Consider the following 13342-nt stretch of genomic DNA (forward strand, 5'->3'; position numbering starts at 1 on the left):
CCTACTTCATTTGTGGGAAATTCGTTCTGTTAGACTGAAAGTAACACATTTGAACACTTTATAATATGCATATCATTTCAAGACTTGTTTATTGCATAAATTTCTGAACTCCTTTTCTACAAGGAAACTTCAATGATATGATTTTTTATGAGGTATTCATATTTCATGACAATATATTTCAATTGGTCTTTATATTGAAGAAGACATTTGGCATGTCCTGTATATTATCTTGAAATTCAAAATTTAAATTAGGATTCTGAGGGTGAATAAATGAGCTGGCAGTGGCTCATTATAGAATAAATAAAATTCACACTTTTCTCATAATAGTAGAGGACTTTGCATTTCTTTCCCAGGCAAAGTAGAGCCTTTGTACACTGGAGTCACGGCTCATGAGCAGAAAGGGGCTGATACTTGGGAAGCACGCTGCTATGATTACAGTCATGTTCAAAAAGAACCAGCTGGGCTGAACAAAAAGAGCCAAAAGAACTTGAAAGATGGAGGAAAGAGTATAAAAGCAGACAAAGGTGCCCCCCAGGAGAAGGATGGTTTTAGTAGCCCTGGACTCAGGGGAGGACCTGGAGGAGGCATCAGTCCTACGAATGTGCTGGACCTGCTGCTTATGTCGGTAGAGAATGAGAACCATGGAGCCACCGGCCCAGAGCGTGAGCCCCAAACATAAAACATCAGGGGATGACAGCAATGCTGCATACAAGGCGTCTCTGGTTTTTATATTCTTCTGGCCAGTTTGAATACTAGAACAGCAGCCATAATCTCTTTCCTCTGTGATGTTATTGTGACTCCATTTGCCAGTTATAAAGATAGGAAAAATGACATTTACCGGCATTTGGAGGATCCAACACAGTAAAATAGAGGGAACGGTGTACTTGGGAGCTATTACTTTCAGCACTGCCCACCTGGAGTTCCAGGGACTGATTGTGATCATCTGAAAGACACTCAAGAGGCAGATGCTGCCAATGGACATTCCCCTCCCCATTCTGTGTAGAAAGAAGAGAAGTTTGCAGCCAAAATCACTGCGGATCTGCTTCCACCCAAAGATTGACATTGTCTCGGGGACCCCTTTACAGAGGAGGACCAAGGAGTTGGCCACAATCAGGTGCTTAAGGATCAAATCTGTGGACCTTAACCTGTAACCCATGACGTGAAGGACGATATAACTGCAAAGGAGTGAGAAATTCCCCAGGATTCCAACCACGGTTTGTGTTAAGATGATCATGCCTATTATGAGAAAGCTGCCAGCCATCCTCTCAGTTCACAGTCACTGGTACTTGTCTTGTGAGTTATTGTCTCTATGGGAACATCAGGTGTGTGCTGTATGCATCATGTCCACTGAAATCCAATATTCTCCACTTATCCTCAGGTCCCACTTGGAAAATTTTGCTTTATGCTTTTCTGCTACTAGTAGCCTTAAAAGGGCTCAATGTATAACATTGAAAGAGCACTTAAAATGCAAAATTACTTGTTGAAGGCACTCCATGCTATCACTTCATTCTTCACAAATCCACGAGCCTGGGATTTCTGTGACTTCAATTTTTTCAAGGAAAGGTAACACAGAGAGGTTATGTATTTGTTGAGATCTGCTGCACAGGGCAGAGTGAAGACTTTAGAAACTCATTAGGCTGGTCAAGAGAGTGCACTGACCCACCAGCTCTGCCAAAAACCAGTTAGTTGTATTCAAATAATAACCCATACCCATATTTAGTTTTGATTTCACAACTTCTTAACTTGATTTTAGACCAATGGTCTTTTATATTTTTATTATAAGAAGATTCCATTTTTGTAAAGCTTTATTCTTTAGGGCACTATGTACTATGTATTAGGTTTTAGATATCTTAATACATATATATGGATTGCTGGCAGCAGAATATGGCATATGGCAGGAACCTGCCCAAGATAACTTAATGTCATGAAGATGAGAATGGCTCAGTACTGGAATGGTATTAGGATGCTTTTATGTCTGTAATGTAGGTATAATGTACCTATCACAGGAATTATTGAATAAGCACAAGTAACATTGTAAACTTTGAGCCATAAAACACTAATACATGATAAAAGAGTGCAAAAACTGAATTATTGTTGTTTTCAATTCATATACTTATCTATTTGTTAATTCCAGAGCTAAGCAAAAATAGCAACAAAGAAATAATATTTGTGCATGCCACTGACATACCAGACATATGTGTAAAATAGCATCTGCAAGGCATGTATTCTTATGTATTTTATAAATTCAGAGACTGGATTTTTGGATTGATAGTAGCCTATTTAAAAAAAAAAAAAAAAGAATCAACATGCTAGGAGACTGGCAGCTGCTGCCTCTAACTTACAATTACCATGTCAACCGTTCTTTAAATCTAAGAATGACAGTAACCTCACCAGAATGAACACACTACAGAGGTTTTCAGTTCAGGCAAAGCTACTGTCTACACTAATTGCATCAGACATCCAGGACTGGAACAACCCTTTCTATTCAAGTCGTTTTCATTTAGACACACTTTCTGCATGGGATTAGATGATTTCTTCAGATCCATCATACATTTTAGTGCAAACCTGTATGGATTGGTGGTGAACTTCTAGTCATCCTGAACATGGAGTCTATAATTCCTGTAAGGCAGACTCAACAGCAGATTGATTTTACAAATGTATTTTACCAGTTAAAATACAATTTTTTTTAAGTTGAGAAAAATATCTTTATTGGAATTATGCCATGTATGCAGTTTCATTCTTTGCCTAGAAATGGCTTTGATGGACATGAATGAGTTAAACCCAAGAGCTTTAACTCAGTGAGAAGCAAAGCTTTTTTCAGTATAGTTAACAAATAGCTTAAATATTACCAAATGATAGACCATATACTTATTTACAAATGACATTTCCCCAATGTGGACTAGGATCCTTTCATCACAAATATTTTTAAGCACCTTAAAAATCAGGTTTTGCTGTAACGTGGATTGAGTCACAACAGAAACTGTCAGAGGATTACATTTGATTGCATGAAGGGTCTTTAGAGATTGCCATGGGTTCTAGAAACCCATCTCTCAATATTAGCTCAGCTCATGCCTCAGACTTACACCATCCTGCCCGCTGTTGGCACTGAATCCAGTTACTACACAGAAGATTGCCTTTGTCTGATATGACCTCTTCTCCAGACTCTTGATCTGACTTTCTCTTATAGACTCTGCTGCTTAGAATGAGATGGAAAACACTTACCTGACACCTTCCTGCTATCAGGAGAGTGGGCTTTCTGGTGGTCATTATACCTAGTGTCTGTGTGGGAGGGAGGCAACTGGATCCTGATATATGGGTTTGAGATGCTGTGTCCCCCCCTCCCCTCCCATCAGAGCTGCAATTATCATTTCACCTGCAGCAGCAATGGGAGTGCAGGCCTGGGATCTGAGAACATTTCTGGAAACTTTTCTCTCGGTTGTTAATTACTGGAAACAATTACAAGTTTCTAGTTAGCACCCTTAGGAGACTAAAGGAGTGTTTCCAAGAGCCTTCTTACTTTCCATGATCCCTGGAGGCAGACAGGGTCTCACATCGAGGAAAGCTGGACTTTCTGAAGTCACACACATAAGGGACTGGCATGAACTGTGTGTCCCTCTGCATTCTTTACTTCCCTGAGATGTTTCTCTACCCTGAAACTAGAGCTCTCCTAATCTTCAGACCGTTAAACTGAATGATCAATTAAAGTATTGTTAGAGAAATGGAATGGGACAAAATACCTGGGAAAAACATTCAAAGAGAGACAAGTAAAAGGAAGAACAGGACACATTACTCATTATAGAAAATGTCAGCACAAATCAGAGCCAATTAATTGGATGCTTTGCATAAATCGATGCCAATCAACATGGAGATGTTGTAGAAAAATTTACTTTATGATTATTCACCTCCATTAGCAATTAGAATCAGACACAGAACAATATGGGGCTTCCCTAGTAGCTCAGACGGTAAAGCATCTGCCTGCAATACAGGTTCGATCCCTGGGTTGGGAAGACCCCCTGGAGATGGAAATGGCAACCCACTCCAGTATTCTTGCCTTGAGAATTCCACGGACAGAGGAGCCTGGTGGGCTACAGTCCATGGGGTCTCAAAGAGTCAGACATGACTGAGCAACTGACACACAACAGAACAATATACATGGAAAAAATGAGAAGGTTCAAAATGAGTGTCTCACAAATGAGCACTTAGTTCTGACGGCTCAACAGACAGATTCTACCATTCTTGTAAATATCAGATGAACCAATACTCAATTACTTCATTCAAAGAGATAAAATAGTTACCACAGTGCTCTACATTAATTAATTAATTGTGCTATTTTTCAAGAATAAGCACTTGGTACTCTGATATTAAGAAATATAAATTAGGACTTGCAAGAAATCTGGTTTTTTCGTATAAATACATCTACATTTGATGCAGCGTCATGATGCAATCGCTGCCGATTTTCAAGTTAGGGATTTGGAGCCATACTTGGTGGTCAACTAAGTCTGCACACAAACTCATTTGAACACCTACAGGCAGATGCAAACACCCATGTGCATTAATACTCACATACTTATGTATATAGTACTTGCACAATTATAGTTTAAAACTCACAAACATTTGTGCACATGCTCACCACACCCAAACTCACATCATATTCCTAAACACATGACACACATTCATATGAACTCACATTGTCACATTCACCTTCATAAAATCAACTTACATGGTCCCTGTGTATCTCTGGATGATGATTTCATATACAGAAGAACAGGTATATCTCTAGACTTCTGGACACAGGAAAAAGGCATCCTTTCCTCTGCTTGTAATCCTTTCACCCTGCAACAATCCACAGACAATATTTGCTATAGGCTGCCTTAAAATTGGGCTTCCCTGGTGGCTCAGCTGGTAAAGAATCTGCCTGCAATGTGGGAGACCTGAGTTTGATCCCTGGGTTGGGAAGATCCCCTGGAGAAGGGAACGGCTACCCACTCTAGTATTCTAGCCTGGAGAATTCCATGGACTCTATAGTCTATGTGAGCATTACCTCCTCATGGGTCAGGGGGTAAGAAAGATAGCATGTTTCAGGGTATAACAGTGAATGGGTATGTATTCATACCCAAATAAAACCATGGTGGGGAAAGCCTGGAGTGAAGACATAAAGTCTGTATGGAAACACAAAAGACCCTGAATAGCCAAAACAATCTTGAGAAGGAAAAACAAAGTTGGAACTATCTTGCTCCCAATTTCAAACTACACTGTAAAACTACAGGCATCAAAACAGTGTGGTACTGACACAAGATCAAGGGACACATAGATCAATGGAACAGAATAAATAGGACAGAAATGAATCTACACTTAATGGTCAATTTCTCTATGACACAGGAGGCAAGCAGATACAATACGGCAAAGACAGTCTCTTCAACAGATGTTGTTGGGAAACTGAACAGCTACATGCAAAACAATCAAACTGGAATAGTTTCTCATATCATATGCAAAAACAAACTGGTATCTACATACAATGGAATATTATTTAGGCTTAAAAGGAGGAAATAATGATATATACCACAACATGGACAAACTTTGCAGATACTATATAAAGTGAAATAAACCAGTCACAAAAAGACAAACACTGTATGATTCCACTTTTATGAGATATTTATCATAGTAAAAATCACAGCAATAAAAGCAGGAAGGCAGTTGTTAGGGTACTGAGGAAGAAGAGATGGGGAGTTACTGTTTCAGTTTTGCAAGATGAAACGAATTCTCCATCTTGTTTTCTATCTTCTCTTTTGATGAGTAGAAGCACTTAACTTCAATACAAGCTCATTTGTCATGTCCTCCTTTATAGTCGATATTTTTGCTCTGTTTAAAAACAGTCTTTTCCTATTAGAGCTCAGAAATGTTCTCTGTTTTCTTCTAAAAACATCATTTTATATCTTTAAAATTTACATCAGCAATCTATTCAGAATAATTTGTTATATATGTCAGTAGCAACTTGTCTCTTTACATTTCAAGATAACACATTTCCACTTCTTCTGAAAATGTTGTGCTTGCCTTGCTTTTTATTTGCTGTCATCTATCATTGCCTCATCCAGTTTGACATCATCTCACCCTTGGAACTGGTTTTCTGTCAGATTTCCTGGTGATCCCATCTCTTCTTGTAACTCTTCCAATATTTACAACCCCAGTGTGCACACAGTCAAGTTTAGTCTTGGGACCAGAAAGCTTCAGTGGGCCTTTTTGTTTAGAAGGTTGATTAGGCTCATGTTTTAAAGGGAAAGTTGCACCGTGCTGAGAGACAAGTTTTGCTGTAAGTTTCTTCACAGTTTGTGTAAGCTTCTGTCCTAAATTATCTTTTCAAGAACTTTTCATATAACAACCAGCTTCAGACAATGTCTACAGTATATTCCCCAGGGAAAAGGACAGGTTAATTACTTGATCAGCATAATAAAAACAATGCTTTCCTCTGAGGCAAAATTTGGGCAGGTTTGTTCGTGACCAACATTAAAATATTTGGATTTCTTCTTCACATCTTCACTTGTGATGTAAACCTATTATGTGTTTTTTGGGCCTCTTTTTATCACCTCTGAGAAGCCTGATACAGACAAGAACAAATGAAAACGCAAAGCTCTTGCTGTTCTTGTGTCATGAATGATAAAATCTTTCTTCTCAGACCCAGGAGTCTCATGCCTTCTGACAGATCCATGAAGTTGACAGGATAATTTGTTTTCTTGTGTGTAGGGTAAAATCTAAGACGTTTCTTCACATTCTTTAATAGTCATAATGATAAGGATGTAATGCTGAGAAAGACATGACTTTCTCAAAGAGAAAATTATAAAGATCTTACACAATCCTGATTAGGGGATACAAGAATGCTTCCTGGAACAAGTGGAAATCTTCTTACCCAAGTTCTGGGCAATGTGGGAAAATGACAGTTCTTTCAACAAATGAGGCTGGGAAAGTTGGATATCCACATGCAAAAGAAGGAAGTTGGACCCTTACTTAACACTACATACAAAAATTAACTCAAAACTCCTAGAGGAGAACATAGGCAAAACACTCTCCAACATACATCACAGCAGGATCCTCTATGACCCACCTCCCAGAATATTGGAAATAAAAGCAAAAATAAACAAATGGGACCTAATTAAACTTAAAAGCTTCTGCACAACAAAGGAAACTATAAGCAAGATGAAAAGACAGCCTTCAGAATGGGAGAAAATAATTGCAAATGAAGCAACTGACAAAGAATTAATCTCAAAAATATACAAGCAACTCCTACAGCTCAATTCCAGAAAAATAAATGACCCAATCAAAAAATGGGCCAAAGAACTAAATAGACATTTCTCCAAAGAAGACATACAGATGGCTAACAAACACATGAAAAGATGCTCAACATCACTCATTATCAGAGAAATGCAAATCAAAACCACAATGAGGTACCATTTCACGCCAGTCAGAATGGCTTCAATCCAAAAGTCTACAAGCAATAAATGCTGGAGAGGGTGTGGAGAAAAGGGAACCCTCTTACACTGTTGGTGGGAATGCAAACTAGTACAGCCACTATGGAGAACAGTGTGGAGATTCCTTAAAAAACTGGAAATAGAACTGCCTTATGATCCAGCAATTCCACTGCTGGGCATACACACCAAGAAAACCAGAAGGGAAAGAGACACGTGTACCTCAATGTTCATCGCAGCACTGTTTATAATAGCCAGGACATGGAAGCAACCTAGATGTCCATCGGCAGATGAATGGATAAGAAAGCTGTGGTACATATACACAATGGAGTATTACTCAGCCATTAAAAAGAATACATTTGAATCCGTTCTAATGAGGTGGATGAAACTGGAGCCTATTATACAGAGTGAAGTAAGCCAGAAGGAAAAACACCAATACAGTATACTAACGCATATATATGGAATTTAGAAAGATGGTAACAATAACCCTGTATACGAGACAGCAAAAGAGACACTGATGTATAGAACAGTCTTTTGGACTCTGTGGGAGAGGGAGAGGGTGGGATGATTTGGGAGAATGGCGTTGAAATATGTATAATATCATATATGAAACGAGTCACCAGTCCAGGTTTGATGCATGATACTGGATGCTTGGGGCTGGTGCACTGGGACGACCCAGAGGGATGGTATGGGGAGGGAGGAAGGAGGAGGGTTCAGGATGGGGAACACATGTATACCTGTGGCAGATTCATTTTGATATATGGCAAAACCAATACAATATTGTAAAGTTAAATAAAATAAAATTTCAAAGAAATTAACTCAAAATGGATCAAAGACCTAAATGTAAGACCTAAAACAATAAAATTCTTAGGAGAAAATATAGGGCAAAAGTTTGCAACATTAGACTTGGCAATTATTTTTTGGATTTGACACTAAAAGCACAGGTAACACAAACTGAACCTCCTGAAATTTAAGATGCTTTTGTGTATCAAAGACAGAATCATCAGAGTAAAAAGAGAATTCATTGAATAAGAGAAAATATTTGCAAATCATATACCTGATAAGACATTAATATCCAAAATATGGAGAAAACTCTTAAACAAAAATAAAAAAAAAAAACAACCCAGAAATAACCCAATTCAGAACTTGGGAAAGGACGTTTCTCCATAGAAGATATATATAAATGACAAATAAGCACATGAAAAGATGATCATCATCACTATCCATCAGGGAATGCAGATCAAAACTACAATGAAATGCCATCTTGCAGCCATTAAGATAGCTCCTATCAAAACAATAGAAAACAAGTGAAGACAAGAATGTGGAGAAATTGGAAGGAATTCTATGTACTGTTGGGCAGAAATGTAAGACGGCACAGCCATTGGAAAACAGGATGGCAGCTCCTCAGAAAATTAAACATAGAATTACTATATGATCGAGCAATTCTACTTCTGGGTATCTATACAAAAGAATCAGAAGCAGGGTCCCAAATAGATGTTTGATAGCTAAAACATGGAAACAACCCAACAGTTCATCAATAGATGAACAGATAAGTAAAAGACAGTATAGACATAAAATGTAAAAGAAAGGAAATTCTACAATATAATGCAACAAAAATGAAACTTGAGAAATGTGAACGAATAAAGGAAAATCTCACTAAAATGTTGTCGGGTGACCAGCAGGGGGAGCACTCACACATGTACCTCTGGATCGCAATACAGATCCCAGCAAGAAGAGATGTTACCTTGCATTTCTGGCAGGAAGTGACACTACTTTACGACTACCACTAGCAACAGGAAGCCAGACAACAGCTCAGCCAATGAGAGACTGTTACAACTCAACGAAAAGCCACTGCACTTTGAACTCCCAGTTTCCTCCAATGGACTTTTTGTTTATAACAGCCCCTGCCAACTGCCTCTTCTCTTCTATAAAAGTTTCCTCTTACTTGCTTTACTGGACTTCTGTATGTTTCGCCGGAGTTTGCTTGTCCCAAATTGCAATTCTCTGTTGCTCCTGCATAAACCCACTTGTCTGGTAAAATGCTATTTTGTTGTTTTCAGTTAACAAGGGCATTATGCTAGGAGAAATAGACCAGTCACAAAAGGACAAATACTGTATGATTCCATGGATGTGATATACTTAACCGTAGTCAAAATCATGAGACAGAAAGTAGAGTAGTAGTTTCCGGGGACTGGGGGAAGGGGAAAATGAGAAGCTAATGAATTGTTGTTTAATGGGCATAGAGTTTCAGTTTTACAAGATGAAATGAATTATGGAGCTGGATATGGTGAGGTTTGCATAACATTCTGGATATATTTAATACCACTGATCTGTACAATTTTAAATGGTTAAGATAGTAAATTTTATGAGTATTTTTACTATGATTTTTCAAATCTCAAAAAAAATATACAGGGTCTTGTCAAAAAAAAAAAAAAATCTAGTAAAGACATGAATTGGAGCAAACTCCGGGAGATAGTGAAGGATAGGGAAGCCAGGCGTGCTGAAGTCCATGGGGTCGCAAAGAGAATGACTGAGAAACTGAACAACAGTAAAGACCCACCCCAGGACCTGGCTCCAGAAGCCCTTCCCTCTTCTCCTTCAAGATTTTAAACATTACGTATTTGTGGGTGAGTGGGGTTACAGGCTTTGTAGAGCTGGGTTTCCCCCCGCCCCACCCCAGCCTCCAGAAGAGTAAAAGAAAAGTAGCTCCATGTGTTGCAAAATTAGAACTAGAAGTTTGAGTTGCCTAGACTATGACTTTAGAAGGGTGGAGGGAAACCTGTGGCCCTGATATTCTTCACGGCAAGTAGCTGCCCCCTGCCCCAGTGGAGGCTGAAGACTGGAATCTGCTCCCCACCCTAGAGCTTAGCCTTAATGGAAATTAAGAGCAGTTCCCATTCTGCTGTTCCCTTACCCTGTGTGCATATAACCTAGAGTATTAGGGAAAATAGACCTTCCAGCTCCAAGTGTGGGGAAGCCGGAGAGCTATTAAGAACCCCACCATGGGCCTTGTTCAGCTCCTTGTCCCAGATGAAAAGTGTTGAGAGGTTACTGCCCTTCCTTCCTATCTCAACCTAGAGTCTGGGCAAACAATTCTGTGAGAAGGGTAATGATGCATAAACAAGTCTGTAGTACCCCGGCTATTTGACTGCTGGACCCCGGCCAGAAGGAGCACAGGGCAGGCCTTTAAAAACTGGAGGGGAAAGAAGACGTGCTATTTGCAGGCTTGGACAAGAAATCTTTTCCTATGTCTGAGTAGCATCCAGGTCTCTCTCCAGCCACTGGATAGAAGTGGCTTCCAAGCTAGGGACATCGAAGTTGAACCCTGACATGGGCAAGTTCTCCCCATGCCCTCTCTCTACAAGGCAGCGCAACTCCTAAGAGGTTCAGGTTCAGGGGTGTTTTCCCCAGAATCAGAGGCACTGTTGTTGCTGCAGTTTAGAAAATGTCATCAGTGTCAAGGAGAAGTAATTCTGGAAGGGTACTAGATGGAGGTATGATCCGGAGATACATATATGTGTGTATGTATGTGTATGTATATGTATGTGTGTGTGTATATATATATATATTTTTTTTTTTTTTTTAATGTGGATCCCAGGAAGAGCAAGTAAAGCCTAAATATATGTCAGGATCTGTCTTCTGATGTTACCCCATCTGGAAACAATATGAACTTGACCCTGACATCTCCCCCTTGGTGGCACCATGGGAAAGAGGAGACCCTCCCTATGCAGACTACATGCCTGTCATGATGATTTCATTGTGGGGTAAAGAAATCCTCCAGTAGTGGTGGGAGTGTTCATGAGGGAAGCACATGCTGCCTTAGGGGGAAATGAGGCAGACAGTGAGAAAGAGGCTGAGGTAGAATGCCTAGGAAATGAATAAAGGGGGGCAAAGAACAGCCAGCCTGGTGGTAATGAATGAAAACATCCCCATCATCTTCACCTTCACCATCTACTCACACACACTAAAGGATCCAGGTGCCATGTCCCTGTGGCTCCATGATAAACTCCAGACCACACTGATGCATCCCTGCCGAAGTGTGTGTGGAACTTGTCTTTGAGCACAAAGATGTGAAAGATGTCTTCAGGCCTGTCACCACTCATTTGGAAAGATGAACCTGGTGCCTTCCATCCATACTTGATGATAGTAAGCAAGATCTTGTCCTTCACCTGGACAGTTTGCACATCAGGAACAAAGTGCCCTCGTGTGGCCCTTATCTGCTTGGGCAGCCATGGTAATTCTCCAGCGCTGGTGGGCTCAGTGGCTTCAGTCATGTCCGACTGAGATACCATGGACTGTAGCCCGTCAGGCTCCTCTGTCCATGGGGTTCTCCAGGCAAGAATACTGGAGTGGCTTGCCATGCCCTTCTCCGTGGGATCCGAGCCACCCAAGACACCCACATCTCATGTACCACAGGCAGACCTCCTGAGAGCGCAGTGATTCTAGGGCTCTGCTAGAACCTCTACCCTGACCATTTAAGTTAAAGCAGCCAAAGGTACCAAATGGCTCCCCAAACTCATCCACTTTGAGGTCATCTAGGTTGCAGCAGTTGGAGGGCTGAATGGAGAAGCTGGCGGTTAAAAAAAAAAAAAAAAAAATCCAGCCAAAGTGGAGTCATAAATAGGGAGACAACGTTAGTGTGGCGGTTCTCATGAACAGTGTCATGGAAGAGATGAGTGACGCACCACTGCTGGTTTGGGCCTGCAGGGGACGAGGAATTAGGGCCACGCAGCTCATCCCGGCTCCACCCTGGTCTCTTCACTCTAACGGGATCAAGGACCTGGAGCGGCAAACTGCAGCTTTTAAAGAAAGGCTCAGGCTTGCACAGCAAGCAGAGCCTGTGGGCTGGGGTGCTGCTCATAGCAATACATTCATCACCACGCATTCATCATTTTATTCTCCCAATGTGAAGTTCACAGAAGCCAAGTCACTCTCCAGGTGGAGAAGATAGGACTGGAGAACTGGGAGGATGGGCCCCCACAGCCAGTGACCTTTTCCATGCACCCCATGGCTGAAGCACTTCTCAAGTGTGAGTGGGTGGATGAGAAGGGCCATGTGACCAACCTCAGGTCACACTAAGTGGGAAATTTCTTCCAAAAAATGAGCCATAAAGAAAATGTTGAGCTATATTCAGTAGACTATCTGTAAATTTGTTAGTCATCCTGGAATTATTATAGGTGTTGTATATGCCTTCCTGATATATGGAATGTATAACTAACATATAATCTACTTGTGATACTTTTATATATTTCAATAAAAACTAAGATTTCCAGCATACAAGACAAAAGAAGTATTCTAAATATAAAATCAAACAGGTCTGGGTTGGGGTCAGACATTCTGCACTTCTAACAAGCCTCTGGGGGCAGCTGAGGCTGTTGGTCCATTCTGGATTCTGAGTATCAAGATTCTAAGGTTCTCACATTAACCATGAGGATGAAGGTCTTGATGTTAGCCTTTAATGTGTTGGCTATGTGTATGGTAATTTCTAGGGCAGAGGTTCTCAGCCAGGAGGGATTTTGCCTTCCACTGTGTATGCCATGCTGGAGACATTTCTGTTCACGAAGGAGGGGTGGTGCTGTGACTGCTGGCTAGTGAGTGGACAGTAGGGATGCTGACAAACTTCCTAAAGCACAGCCTCCACGAGAAACTATCCAGCTGAAAACCTCCGTGAGTACTTAGGTGGGGAAATACTGCCCTAGATCAGATCAGATCAGTCGCTCAGTCATGTCTGACTCTTTGCGACCCCATGAATCGCAGTACGCCAGGCCTCCCTGTCCATCACCAACTCCCAGAGTTCACGCAGACTCACGTCCATCGAGTCAGTGATGCCATCCAGCCATCTCATCCTCTGTCGTCCCCTTCTCCTCTTGCCACCAATCCCTCCC

The 13342-nt window shown here is 40.8% G+C and overlaps 1 protein-coding gene across 1 annotated transcript; it reads right to left on the reverse strand.

Moving 5' to 3' along the window:
• Nucleotides 1-324: 324 nt before the first annotated feature.
• Nucleotides 325-4925, reverse strand: LOC102281937 (vomeronasal type-1 receptor 4). Its single transcript, XM_070387070.1, is given in 2 exon segments — nucleotides 325-480; nucleotides 482-4925. Coding segments are annotated over 2 exon segments (816 nt in total). The 5' UTR covers nucleotides 1262-4925; the 3' UTR covers nucleotides 325-444.
• Nucleotides 4926-13342: the final 8417 nt, after the last annotated feature.

The sequence above is a fragment of the Bos mutus genome, chromosome 18 (genome assembly GCF_027580195.1).
Source record: "Bos mutus isolate GX-2022 chromosome 18, NWIPB_WYAK_1.1, whole genome shotgun sequence".
In the NCBI taxonomy this organism is placed as follows: domain Eukaryota; kingdom Metazoa; phylum Chordata; class Mammalia; order Artiodactyla; family Bovidae; genus Bos; species Bos mutus.